Source organism: Siphateles boraxobius, unplaced genomic scaffold, assembly GCF_051911475.1.
Source record: "Siphateles boraxobius isolate OS27281-9 unplaced genomic scaffold, OSU_SipBor_1 16, whole genome shotgun sequence".
In the NCBI taxonomy this organism is placed as follows: domain Eukaryota; kingdom Metazoa; phylum Chordata; class Actinopteri; order Cypriniformes; family Leuciscidae; genus Siphateles; species Siphateles boraxobius.
The window spans coordinates 5,961,273-5,975,904 of NW_027508766.1; the positions used below are offsets into that span (position 1 = coordinate 5,961,273).

At 38.1% G+C, this 14,632-nt stretch overlaps 1 protein-coding gene across 2 annotated transcripts in view; it reads right to left on the reverse strand.

Moving 5' to 3' along the window:
* Positions 1 to 3,219: 3,219 nt before the first annotated feature.
* Positions 3,220 to 14,632, reverse strand: part of rasgef1ba (RasGEF domain family, member 1Ba) — an 80,541-nt gene continuing 69,128 nt past the window's right edge. For both annotated transcript variants that reach the window (XM_077231312.1, XM_077231313.1), the window contains 10 exons: positions 13,967 to 14,179; positions 13,734 to 13,808; positions 12,380 to 12,475; positions 12,043 to 12,145; positions 10,314 to 10,393; positions 8,742 to 8,837; positions 7,162 to 7,257; positions 6,791 to 6,914; positions 6,270 to 6,342; positions 3,220 to 4,737 (listed from right to left, as the gene is read on the reverse strand). In XM_077231312.1, the coding sequence (XP_077087427.1) occupies positions 4,713 to 4,737; positions 6,270 to 6,342; positions 6,791 to 6,914; positions 7,162 to 7,257; positions 8,742 to 8,837; positions 10,314 to 10,393; positions 12,043 to 12,145; positions 12,380 to 12,475; positions 13,734 to 13,808; positions 13,967 to 14,179 (981 nt within the window). In that variant the 3' untranslated portion in view covers positions 3,220 to 4,712. The remainder of the gene's footprint in view (positions 4,738 to 6,269; positions 6,343 to 6,790; positions 6,915 to 7,161; positions 7,258 to 8,741; positions 8,838 to 10,313; positions 10,394 to 12,042; positions 12,146 to 12,379; positions 12,476 to 13,733; positions 13,809 to 13,966; positions 14,180 to 14,632) is intronic.

The window sequence follows — 14,632 nt, forward strand, 5'->3', positions numbered from 1 at the left end:
TATAGGTCACAGTGAATGAAGAAACTACATAGGCCAACTGACTTTTAATTCCTAACCTCATCTCTGCCCTCTCTGTCATTCATTCTTTCTTTCTTTCTTGTAGTGTCATATCACCCAGCCCTAACATGCTTTAAACACATTTGACAAGCTAGTTGATAAAACTCAACAACCGATCAAGACTTGATAGGCTAACGCTATTTCCCCACTTGTCTGTGCTCTTTTATTCTTTCATGTTAACTGAAGGCAAATCTGAATAATGCACTATTTAGTTGACTGGCAAAAAGAAATGTATGTATATTGAAAATACAAAAATACTCATCTTAAATGTATTTAAATACAAATTCCATTAGATTTTTTTCCAAAGGCTTTAAAATACAAAATAGTATTTTGTATTTCAAATACATATTTTAAATACATGTATCTGAAATACTGCCCCATCCCTGGACAGAGGCCCATTCTTCTCCTATATTAACGTTTGCATTTGGACCATCCTCATAACAATATACAGGTGCTGGTCATGTAATTAGGATATCATCAAAAAGTTGATTTATTTCAGTAATTCCATTCAAAAAGTGAAATTTGGATATTATATTCATTCATTACACACAGACTGATATATTTCAAATGTTTATTTCATTTATTTGTGATGATTAAAACTGACAACAAATGAAAATCCAAAATTCAGTATCTCCAAAAATTAGATTACTTAAGACCAATACAAAAAAAGGATTTTTAGAAATGTTGGCCAACTGAAAAGTATGAACATGAAAAGTATGAGCATGTACAGCACTCAATACTTAGTTGGGGCTCCTTTTGCCTGAATTACTGCAGCAATGCGGCGTGGCATGGAGTCGATCAGTCTGTGGCACTGCTCAGGTGTTATGAGAGCCTGGGTTGCTCTGATAGTGGCCTTCAGCTCTTCTGCATTGTTGGGTCTGGCGTATCGCATCTTCCTCTTCACAATACCCCATAGATTTTGTGTAGGGTTAAGGTCAGGCGAGTTTGCTGGCCAATTAAGAACAGAGATACCATGGTCCTTAAACCAGGTACTGGTAGCTTTGGCACTGTGTGCAGGTGCCAAGTCCTGTTGGAAAATTAAATCTGCATCTCAAAGTTGGTCAGCAGCAGGAAGCATGAAGTGCTCTAAAAGTTCCTGGTAGACGGCTGCGTTGACCTTGGACCTCAGAAAACACAGTGGACCAACACCAGCAGATGACATGGCACCCCAAACCATCACTGACTGTGGAAACTTTACACTGGACTTCAAGCAACGTGGATTTTGTGCCTCTCCTCTCCTCCTCCAGACTCTGGGACCTTGATTTCCAAAGGAAATGCAAAATTTACTTTCATCGGAGAACTTTGGATCACTCAGCAGCAGTCCAGTCCTTTTTGTCTTTAGCCCAGGCGAGACGCTTCTGACGCTGTCTTGTTCAAGAGTGGGTTGACACAAGGAATGCGACAGCTGAAACCCATGTCTTGCATACATCTGTGCGTGGTGGTTCTTGAAGCACTGACTCCATCTGCAGTCCACTCTTTATTAATCTCCCCCACATTTTTGAATAGGTTTTGTTTCACAATCCTCTCCAGGGTGCAGTTATCCCTATTGCTTCTACACTTTTTTCTACCACATATTTTCCTTCCCTTCGCCTCTCTATTAATGTGCTTGGACACAGAGCTCAGTGAACAGCCAGCCTCTTTAGCAATGACCTTTTGTGTCTTGCCCTCCTTGTGCAAGATGTCAATGGTCGTCTTTTGGACAGCTGTCAAGTCAGCAGTCTTCCCCATGATTGTGTAGCCCACAGAACTAGACTGAGAGACCATTTAAAGGCCTTTCCAGGTGTTTTGAGTTAATTAGCTGATTAGAGTGTGGCACCAGGTGTCTTCAATATTGAACCTTTTCACAATATTCTAATTTTCTGAGATACTGATTTTGGGGGTTTTAATTAGTTGTCAGTTATAATCATCAAAATGAAAAGGAATGAACACTTGAAATAGATCAGACTGTGTGTAGTGAATGAATATAATGTCCAATTTTCACTTTTTGAATGGAATTACTGAAATCAACTTTTTGATGATATTCTAATTATATGACCAGCACCTGTAATACATCATGGCTTTTTACACATTTTTTAAACATTGTCAGAACATTAATTAGAAGTTCTTTGAATATATTAAATATATTTATTTTGCAGTGCACCCTCCTCTCATCAATAAACACAACATTACTTGGATCGACCATACAATAGGCCACTGCAGAAGACTCACAGCTCTTCCTCTCATCCCACCCTGGTGATCTTACAGTGGGCTGCACAAATATCATCCCGAATAAATGAACACTTCCAGATCAACATAGCCAAGCAATTCATCACAGCATCACCATTCAGCTGGACACATCAACAATAACACCTGACCTGCAGTCAGGAACTTTGGAGCATTATTCGATGACCTTCTTCACAGACCACATCAAACACACTCATGCAGATTTACGCTCTACAGCATCAGAAAGTTCAGACACTTCATCCACTGGTATTTTACATGTAGGCTATTCATTGCTAACTAAATTTGCTTGCACAATACAAAAATTACTGGATCTGGGCCCTCCCACTATAAATATTGCATTTGCAAAGGATTCTGATTATTTAAAAATATAAAAAAATTAAAGGTTAAATTGATCAAGGGTGACAGTAAAGACTTTTACATTGTTCATTTTAAAAGTTTTTGATTTCAAATACTTTCTATACATTAAAGAATCTTGAAAAAAGAAGTATTCAGCAGCACAACGGTTTTTAACTTTGATAAGAAAGTTTTCTTGAGCACCAAATCATCATATTACAATAATTTCTGAAGGATCATGTGACACAAGACTGAAGTAATGATGCTGAAAAAAATCACAGGAGTAAATAACATTTAAAATATATTTAAAATAGAAAATTTCTTTCAAATTGTAGTAATATTCTCACAATATTGTTTATTACTGCATTTTAAACAAACAAATGCATCCATAAGCCTTCTTTCAAAAACAAATAATTTTTACAGACCCAAAATTATTGAACTGTTTCATAAAGAGACTCATTTTAATAAACCCCATCGATAAACTCATCGCCTCATAATCTTGTTCACTTATCAAATCTTTTTTAAGACAATATTCCTGTTATTATTCCAATATACTGTTTCCAAACAAAATCATGAGACACACACACAACACAAAAAAGACTCAAATAGCTTTATATGCATTCTTTAATTCCACTTTTTTCTCGTTCACTCCATACCACTACTCATGAGTTTCTATAATCTGCCCAAACAATCAAAATACATACCAATATACAGAGTGGCGAAAAAGACATGATATTTACATAGAAAAAAAGATGTATTTGTGGAAAGTTTCCAATAAGGGAAAAAAGGGTAGAATTGACATCATCAGACAATAACTTCATATTGTGTGCTAGTATCGTCAAATATTAGGTTTTCCATACAAACTTTTATAAACATTATAAAATATTAGATAGGGCAATATCTGATTACTAAAAAACATGTACCTAGTACAAAATAACAAAGAAAATAAAAATCTTTAAAATATTTGAAAACAGTGAAGCAGGCAAAAACAGGACAACTACAGATATTTTTGAGGCCAATAAATAAAACCCAAGGAAAATAGAAAATATTAATATAATAACAGTAACGAAAACTAATACATCCTACAAATGGACTCAAGTCCCAACTACCACGGGTATGATAGAACTTCATGAATTTAACTCCCTGATAAGAACTACACTGTCCCCTATAGCCTAGTCTGTATGAAGTAGTTTTCCACTTCACCACCAGAGGACGAGATAACACCACTCACCACCGACTATGGGGCAACAGCACTTGGGAGAATTCTTACACACTGTGAGCTGTCTGTCAATAAATATCACATTCATTGTGTAAGAAACAGCATTACACCTGTAACACTGACAAACAAACACTGCTTTTCCTTCAACAGTCAACATGTTGCGACAGTAAACCATGACGACAATAAAAAGGGATGGGGAGCATTATGCTGCAGATCATCACAAAAGAGTTTACACAAGAAAGGAACTGACATCTTTATTCACAGAAACATCCAGTGCATTTGGCAACCCTCAGCGGGTTTGTCACGCACACATCAATGGTCACTCACAGAGGTTAAAGCAATGCATTTCTCATCTCATGTGCATAAAAAACTGACAAACACAATATCAAAAAATAGTGAAAACATAAATCTATACTTAAATTAATGGTTCAGTTACAATAAAAATATATAGTACTGGAACCCAGTACACATAATGCTGGTTTATATCATCATCTTTTTTTTCTTTTCCCCAACCTGTTCCAATTGAGTTTGCCAACCAGCAGCATACTCACAGAGTCAACAGACAAGAACGACAGCATAGATCGGAATTGGTTTGTAGTCAAGGGACATACCAAACACATTTCTCCTTCAGCTCAAACCACGTTTTAAATAGGGGGAAAAAGGAGTACAAAAGTCTGCACAAAGACATGAAAAAGCCTGAAATATCCAGTATGAAAGAGAGAAAGAGAAGGGCCTTGTAAAAAGATGCTCCTCTTTCCAAAATAAAAATGCACCGTTCAGCAAAATATGGATTGTCATCTCCCTTGAAAAACAGGGATACATCTCACTTTTGGAAGGGGCAAAAGGGGTACACAGCTTGCTTGTCATAGGGTTCACTTGATTACGTCCTGTTCAACAAAGATGACCTGCAAGAAATGAAACAAAAGATTCATTTAACGAGTCAAATACAATGATTCAAAATCATCCATCTCCAAAATAAAAAAGCAAAAATACATAACGTTCAATGTATTTTACTTAAACTCACAACTGTATGCATATGCTTATTCACAATAAGATCAATAACATGCATTTCGAAAACCGATTTTAAAATGTCATGCCGACTTTAATTCCTATTAAACGTTGTATAAAACCTTGAGTTTATATTACGAGCCCCTCATATCCATTTTAGTATAAGCAGACGACTGAATGGACACACTGTACAATATCTGCCCTGTGTTCTGATCCAAGTCCAGCACCCTACACTTGATAAATCAAGTATAAACTGGTTTCAGACCAGCAATAAAAGGCAACTTTGCCCTATGGACATTATTCTTGTGTCTACACATCAGCTGGATTGTCTTTTCTCTGTTTCCTGTTGGGCTACTATCCTCACTCCGAGACACTGAGTGTGGTGGAGCACGAACTGCTGATACACACAGAATCTGGTGCTGTGACAGATCCTGTCGCAGTGGAAAGAAGAAAGAAAAAAAAAACAGCCCACCGTTAGCCTCTGCAATCACTTTCTTCCTCCCCCTCTCTCTCTCTCTCTCTCTCTGTCTCCATTCCTCTTGAGCAGTAAAGCTATCAGGAAACGTGACTAAGCCTCTGAGCCAAGAGGTCTCACCCTTTCCAAGCACATATGTGTGTGTATCTCTCACTGCGTGATCTTTGGCAAGTGGTAATGGGACATGTTTTTGTCATTTGATTGTTTATATATTGAAAATAATTGATTGAAATGAACGTGAGATCAAAAACAGATAATGTTTATAAAAATAAAATAAAATAAAAATGACCATAAATATTCTTGAATACTTTAAGATTAAGGTTACAGAATGTAATTCCCAAAACACCATTTAGTTTGTGTGTAATGTTCCAGTAAGGCAAACTATGCCTTAAAAAAATCATGTAAAAGTAATGCAAATTTAGCTTAATTGAAGGTTTATACATTTTTTCACTAATTAATTTCCATGACCATTTGTTATTGGATGAGATTTTTGTTTTTAAATCCTTAATTCTGACTGACTTGCCAAAGAATCATTCAGATTAATTAGTGACCGTTTTGACTGATTCGCTGAAAAGAACAGACTCAAAAGAACAATTCGCTTATAAATCAGATATTATTTGGATTGCAAGCACGTTGCACACAAACTACCAATATAGACTAGATGAATAGCATAGCTAGATTGAATTATATTTATTACAGAAATTTACATGACTTTTAGGATTTTATTAATATTTAATTGTATTATTTTTCAAGACATGGACAACACAGTTTAAATTCCCTGATATTTCTCTGACAGTGGGAAGCCTGTTAATTCAATATTTTGATTAGCAACTCAATTAGTAATAGACAAGGTCTATCAGCAAAAGTCACTGCTCTTCAGAGAATAATCTCAACGCATCCACACTTACCAAGGCAGTGTCAATCACCAGCCCTGATGAATCATATCATACACACCTGAGAGATTTCCATCTGTCTTTCTCCATGTTGTTCTCCGGTCCTTCACTTTCATATGATGCCAGATACAAAGCTGTTGATAGATCATTGAGATGAGACGAGTGTGTCAGCAACAGAAAACAAAGCCACCTGTTTTCATTCATGAGGAATGTTCTGAACTCATGTTACTCAGTTATTTAGCATGACGGCATTTTACACCTGAGGTAAGTGATGACAAGCGCAGTTGTCTTTGTGTCTGGTATCTTGTGTGCTTATGTCGCAACTGTCATTAGAACAGGTTTATGACGTGAGTGGCAGAAAATGAATGAGAAGAAAAGCTCTAGTTCAGACAGGAAGTCCAAGTTTACAGTAAACAGGTAAGGCAGAATGTAGAAATAATGTAAAATCAGCAATGTCTTCCCTCAATATTATTAAGTGTCTGGTATGTTAGTAGATAATCGCCACTGAAAATATAAAACACCACAAAAACATGCAAAAAAATTATCAAACTAGCATGGAAAAGCATCACATGACATCAGTACCATCTTCACTGAAGACTGGTGCGGTCAGGAGATACTGCAGAATCTTGCGGTCTCTGTCAAAAGGACACTCCACCTTCTTCCAAGTCATGAACTCCATCACTTGTTTGGCCAGCTCCCAGAATTTCTGCAGCACAGTCAAGATTGATTCTGTTAGAGATCATCGCCTAAGTTTTGTAGGTAGCTACTGTCACACTGAATCGATGCCCTTGAAACTTCATTTCAACAGATGCAAACATCAATGAACTACTGCTTCTGTTGCTACGTGACAGTGTTTTCTCAACCATCCATTGTTATGCAGTAGCTGTGACACCAGTTGTTTCCATGCATCATGTTAGCTTGCATGTGTCGCCAAGCCAAACAGAAAGAATTACCTCAAAATTGACATGTCCGTTGGGGAGCCTGTTGGTACATCCTTCATTGAGGAAGTAAATGTCTTTGATCAAGAGGCTGAAGAAAGGAATAACAATCTGGAAGGCAAAAAAGGAACATACGATTACACAACAGTTAAAATGAACTAAAAACTCAAGAAGAAAAAAGATGCAACCAAATCGAGCTGCCTCATTGGAGGCCATCTGAGGGTTATCGTCACAGTAAGACTGCATTAGGCCACAGTGTTTTACAACAGACTCTAAAAGTCTACATGGCAGAGCACAACTAGATCTACCACTTTAGAGAGCAATAACAATGTTTCACGACGCAAGGAAACAGTGATGTGTATGTGAAGCCGAAATCTCTATAGTAGCAGATTCAGCTACAACATGATAAACAAAACTCTCTCACTCTCACTCTCACTCTCACTCTCACTCTCACTCTCACTCTCACTCTCACTCTCACTCTCACTCTCACTCTCACTCTCACTCTCACTCTCACTCTCTCTCTCTCTCTCTCTCTCTCTCTCTCTCTCTCACACTAAAACTGAGAAATTAATAAACTAATGTCACTTACTAATTTTGTTATTTAGCTTTTTTGTTTGTTTTTTTGAATATAGTCCCATGTGGCTTATTAACCTCAAGTTCAAATTGAGCTTAAAATAGCCTAAGTGTAATTATACTAGTGAACAAAACAATGGGTCAAAAATACAAGCAGTCAAACAAATTGATGAGTTCAAGACATTAATAGAACAGTAATGCATTCCTGATTTAATTTGTTTACAGTGGAAATTCCTGCCCTGGAACATGCACATATTTTGTCCCTTGTATCTTTAAAGTAACAACACTAGCCAAAGTCTAAACACATCTGATTTTAGGGAAAAACAAGTGACATGGGCCACTGTGATGCAAAAACGCTGAGCATTCCAGAGTTGCTCTGGAACATTCTGTCTCCCCACCTAAACCCACACAGCAAACATCTCCTCCCTAACCAGTCGAAGATGCAAAACAAGCCTTACAAAGCTTAACAAAAACAAACAAACAAACAAATCCCCCAAAAATGTGTGAGAGCACACAAAAAAGTTGTGCACTTTGACAAAGACATTAACAATGCGAACATCCTTTTGGCAGACTCATGCCGGATGGATTTTATTGCGGGAGTTTGCTCACAGAAAACACTGAAGAGCATCAGAACATTTTGTTAACTGGCCGACTGCCATGTTTTTAGAACAAAAATGGAGCATATTTTGCAGAGGAAACAGAATGTCCCATTTGACGCCTTGCCCTCAGCAAATCATCCACAAACAGTCCAACCATTATTACATAACTCTCAGACAAAGAGGCCAAACTCAATTTACTGTAAATACAAAGTCTCTGGATTGGGGCCTGCATTTTCAACCTACTTGCATCTTTTACATAATGAATAAGATTTTATCATTATCCTCATTATGTTTGTTGTTAATATCAATACAACATATCACACACTTCAAACAATGTTTGAAAACACCCAAACAGGGTTATGAAACCAACGTTTCTACGACTTCTGGAAGAATACGCCTGGAAGCAGAAATGAAGCGCATTACCTTCTCTCTGCTACTATGAGCAGTGATGGATCTCTGAGTGGCTCCACGCAGCGCTGTTCTGTAGTTATAGAAATTGCTAGAGGGATCCATCTGGTGCTGAGAATAGAGGGGGAAAAAACAGGTTTATGCACCAACCTCAGGACTGTAGATGTGGTTTCTACAAACTTAAGTTTCTAATGAGCCCTAAATCCATTTGGCATGGTTACGTCTTAGTTAGAACTACTGATTTAGGCAACATGAGTCACTCTAGTTACTATTCAGCATGGGCCATTCTTTCATGGGAACCAAGTAAGATGATACATTTCATGTGCTTTCAAACGTCATTAAACTGTTTGCCTGAAGGTGAGACGTTCACAAAGGTTCAGTCATCTTAAACCAGCCGTTTTAGTAGGTCCACTATGGCTCAAAAGAGTGGGGTCAGTAAGATTTTTTTAATGCTTTCGAAAGAAATCTCTTACTCTCTCCAACGCTTCATTTAGTTGATCAAAAATACAATAAAAACAGCAAAATTGTTAAGTAATATTAAGTTATACAAGTTTAAACATTACTATTAATATATTTTAAAATGTAATTTATTCCTGTGGTGGCAATTTTGAATTTCCAGCAGCCATTTCTCCAGTCTTCGGGATCCCTCAGAAAATCACAATAATATGCTGATTTGTTGCTCAAGAAACATTTCTTATTATCAATGTTCATCAATGTTTTTTTTGTTTTGTTTTTTTGTGTGGAAACTGATAATAAAAAAAAGAACAGCATTTATTCCAAAAATCTATTTTTTGTAGCATTTTAAATATATTAACTGTTATTTTTGATCAATTTAATTCATCCTTGCATAATAATATTATTATTCTCTCAGGTAAGCAAACTTTTATTAGGGACTAGAGGTGAATATTTGCAGCTTTAACATTCAAAATGTTAATTCTACAGGGAAGTCAAGAGAGGCCATCTAAGCCTTTTATCCTACAATTCTCCATTGTCTGAGAGTAAAACAAAAGGAAAAGGTGTTGTGATACAGAGGCTGATCCTCCCAGAAGACTACACATATAGTCCCTATTTACACATCAAAATGCTGCAACCCACAAGGCGAGACTGAACCATGAGTAGGTGTGCGTGTTGCGTACATAAGTCATATATCAAGTTCAAGGCCTCTATAAAGATAAAGCAAGACCTAAACAAACCCTCTTTAGACAGTAAACACAGTGTGCAGATTCAAAATTAAAGCCTTAAAGGTCTCAACCCCTAAAATGTGGCCTAAAAAGCTTTGTAAACATTTGCACACCCACTCAAAGGGAGAATTGCCGTGCTTCAGAAAAATAATGATACAAAAGCAGCAATTCCCGCCCACTGGAGACTAAAATTAGCAAGTCCATATTGTCATGGGTTTGAGCATCATGCATGCATGAGTCAAGGGGACAAGAGCCAGGGTTGAACACTTAATGTGCTTAGTGCCATGTCAGCACTGCGTTCAATCCCAACTCGATTCAATCCCACTCATGTTGTCCCCTACATATTCCCTCACTCCAGTGAGTCACACCCACCCACTACTGTAAACAGAAAAGATGAAAAACCTACCTCTAGTATATCAAATTTGGCGGTTTTGACTTTGCCCCAGGTCTTCTTGAGCCGTGACACGGGGCTCATGTTCATCCCGGCTGAAAAACACACAGAAACAGACACAGGTCAGCACACTCAAACACCTCGTTTCCTGTCAGAGGTGCAGTTTCTCTGTAGCAGATAGAACAGTTAGGCCCATGAGCCCACATGAACAATGGCATTAGCAGAGCATCATTTCCCTCCGACAATAAGTTGAGCTTATAGTGCCGAGGGTCACGGTGGGCTTGTGCAGTCAGCACTAATGACCGATGAGGTCAGAGTGTTGACTGGAAATCACTAGGGGTGGGTCAACCAATCAGATTTGTCTGTACTGACGACAGAATCATTTCTTACTAAGCCTTCCTTAAATGTTAATCTACTCGTTATTGATACTTTAAAATTAATGTGAAATCAAAATTCAACTTTGCTTTCCTAATGCACATTCTTTAGCAATTGTCCATTTTGGTATATATGATGTTCATATAAACAATTCCTGTTACATTTTGAAATAAGTTTTGGGTCAGTAAGACTTTTTGAAAAAAGTCTCCTATGCTCACCAATGCTGTATTTATTTGATAATTACAGTAAAAAGGAAAGTGATATTGATCAATTTTAGATATTTGTAGATCATACATTCACATTTTGCTGAATATTTTGTGATCTACATGTGAAAATCCATTGGTTTCAGATCTTTTCTTCTACAAATACAACAGTTTTAAGCCTGAACAATATCAGCACTATCTATCCATCAACAGAAGAGCCATCTGAGACCTGAGAACCATTAACAATCTGTCAGTACTAACAGGTGTCAGACCCAGAGCAGCTCCGTCAGACTAACACGATACTAGTGCGAATGATCTTTCAGCCCTAGCCACGCGCTGACACTCCATTCACATCACATAATGTACGTTGCCTCCAAAAAACACTAGCAGGAGCGATCAACCTTTCCCATGACTTGTTTGTTCTCTTACAGTGACTTTAATATCGGCCCTCCATCTCTAGGGAGAGAGGCTTGTGTAAGAGCCCCGGCCCGCAGGCTCGTCTCCTGGGAATGACCAGGGAAAGGACAGCTGGTTCCACTCCCTCCCTCCCACAATCCCCTCCTCAATGAGTCCGTCCCTCTCTCAGTCTATTTGATTGGTCAGCACTGACCATCTGCCTAAAGGATGCCGCTCCCTCGTTCCAGCTCTCACTCACACAAGCTGAACAGCTGCCTCCTCTCATGGCCCTCTCCACTCCTGCTCCCCTACCCATAATGCCTCAGGCACATGCAGCTAATCATTATTTTGATATAATTATTACTGATAATAAAAGCATGCATCATATATTATTAGAAATTGAACGAATATACAAATGTTTGGAATATACTGTGTATGGCTATATTATAACATAGCTAAAGATTATCTGTAGATTTTCCAAACAATGAACAGATAAGATACAGTAAAGGTTGAAATGTATTATCTAAACCTTGACTCACAGCTAAAGAAGAGACTCTGCAGCACTCAACAAACACAAATAAACTGATAAATTGTTTGCAGAGTCTTTAAGAGACGTGACGTTGTTGTGTGTGTGTTAAGCGTACAAGAGCAAGGATTAGCAAAGCAAACTAAATCCTGCCAAAACAGCAAACCGTCTTATCTACACAGATTTCTGGGTAACGAGAGAGCTTTCTGTAGCAAAGTGTTGCAAGGGACATCAAAATACTCACTAATGATGGCCATGAGCGAGTTGAAGTTGCCAATGTTGAAGCATTCTCGTGCCACGTCGATGAAGAACTCAATGACTCGAGCCCGATGTTTCTTCTTTACAGGCTGCATGAGAAAAATGAGCCATTTATGAACATTAAAAAGGGATATAAGTTTTACAGGGTTTTTTTATGAATAGAACATGAATTTTCTGACCCCAAACTTTTGAAAGGTAGTGTATGTTTTCTATAAAGCCTATATTTAAAATCACATTAGAATCACTAATTGTGCAAACACAACTAACTACTTTACAGAAATGTAAGTTGCTAGGTGAGTCATAGCATAAGATCAGATAATTACCATGCAGATCTCCGTCGCCACCAGGTAACTGAGCCTGTTGAACCATTCCACATAAGCCTCCAGGTTACTTGCTTTTTTGTGATCACTAAAGCAACTCTGCAAGAATCAAAATTTCAAAGATCAGTATCCCTATTATAATTACCCTGAGGCTTAAGCTAAGTCAAGTGCTTAATTTAGAACATCATGCCAGAATGTTTTCTAGTTTTTTTTATTTTTTAAAGACACCATCTTGGTTATCTGCCATTATCTGTGTTTTAAAATGATCGGTATCAGCCAATTTCATGGGGTTTTTTTAAACCAAGAAGTTAAATATATAAAATATCTATGCTCCATCATAGATATTGAAGTTGTCTTCCATCACTGTTTTCACAGTGTTCTTACTATTCCTAAACATTTTTAATATTTACGTGGGGTTTGCTGTTTTACATTTCCTGTTTTAGCTCAGTGGGCGCTCATTTTAGCCATTAATGGAAATATTTGTCAAAATGTATGTGTTGATTTTATCAGCTCTATTTGTTGTATTTATTGTGTACATAAAATAAATCTTGTGCATTTATTTATTTCAGTATAAATGCATATAGTTTTTATCCTAAATTCTGAAGTGCAGGAATTTTGACAGGCATTTAAAGAGTTCATCATTTGTGAAATATCGCTCTTGAAGTGATCTCACAGAACTCTGAATGCTGGGATATGCGATTCCTACATTACAACCCAAGAAACAAAGGCCTCTGAGATGACTGATGATCTCCAACAATGCATTCAATCAGAGAGTTCGAGCTATTATCTGTTTAAGGGAATGTATGCAGACGCTCTGTCTGAAAGCTTGGGTCACTCTAACCCTTCATTCCTCACATTCCTACAGTCTGACTGTGCCGTCCGTCACACAATGCACAATCTACCCTACTCTACCTTTGATGGACAACATCAGAGAGCCATGACAGTGCACAAGGACCCTCTGGAGAGACGGCGACCAAAACAAAAGAGAAAAATCGCACCAGTAACGCCTTGACACAAGCTGTTGCCTAGCAGCCAGGCGGCAATGGGCATTACGAGGCAGGGCTAAGCAAACTTTTGGCGGGTTATTGTGAGAAACCAGTTGCTAGGCTTTGGCCACAAAAGGACACTGTGAGGAACGTGAGGAGGTAAACTTGGACAATGACAGATTAGACAAGGAATGTGCTTTGAAAGCTGTGTGAATAAGGTGACACAGCGTTGAACCCGAGAGTTGACTTAAACATTGTGCGTATTGATTTGTCCAAGTTGGATATTTGCTGTAGTGAGCGAAAGACATAACATTTGCGTTGAATGTATTTTTAGTTAACCTTGCTGACCATAAACAGGATGGGGCTGTTACCTTTTCATTATCAAGAGGGTCTTTCTGAACAAATGCCTGAACAAACTCCTCTGGTCCGATGTAGCTCAGTCTTTCCTGAAAAATAAAGATAACGTCAATGTAACATTCGCAGTAAGTCCAAATGGTCACCTTGAAAATAACTACACGGATTATTGATTTTGTAAATTAATCCATCCGAACCCACAGTGAGGTGAGGAATGTAAGGTCATGTAAACAGAGGAAGTTTCTCTCACCAGTTCAATGTGTGTGAGTTGTTGTGCCAGAGTAAAGGGGTCATTGCAGATGGTCAGAATGTCTCTCTGGATAGACTGAGGTTTGGTCTTCAGCACAGTTAGTCTGTCAGTCACAGACGAGTTGATCTTGGCCAGGGCCTCCTCATACTGACTCAGTGTGGTGAGCTTACGGATCAGCGTTTGTGTCATCTGTTGCACCGCCTTACGATAGAGCTGAAGAGAGACAGGAGAAAGTCATCATTACAACCATGCTTTTATTGACCAGAATGACCTGCTAATCATTCATTTGAAAGGATTGACAGCTAAATGTGTCCTGCACTGATAAGAAAGCTGAGGGAATACACAGAGTATTTGCTCTGCAAACATCTAATGGATTTTCAGGTGTATAATGGTGGGAAAAAAGCCCTTTCCTCTTGATTGGTCAGCAATGGCGGTGGTTTGGCTTACATGGTCTATCGTTCCAAGATAGGGTATGTTACATAAACAGTTAATGGAAGATTACGAAACAGCAGCACTTCATTCATGTCCTCCAAAGGTTCACAAGAGCCCTGCATGCCTCCCATTCCCCCTCGTAACACAAGATGAGGTTCAGTTATCTAATAACAAGAGCCTGACACAGTTCTGGACTTCTGTTGAATAAGAAGAGGACAGCAGCGGTCATGCCCT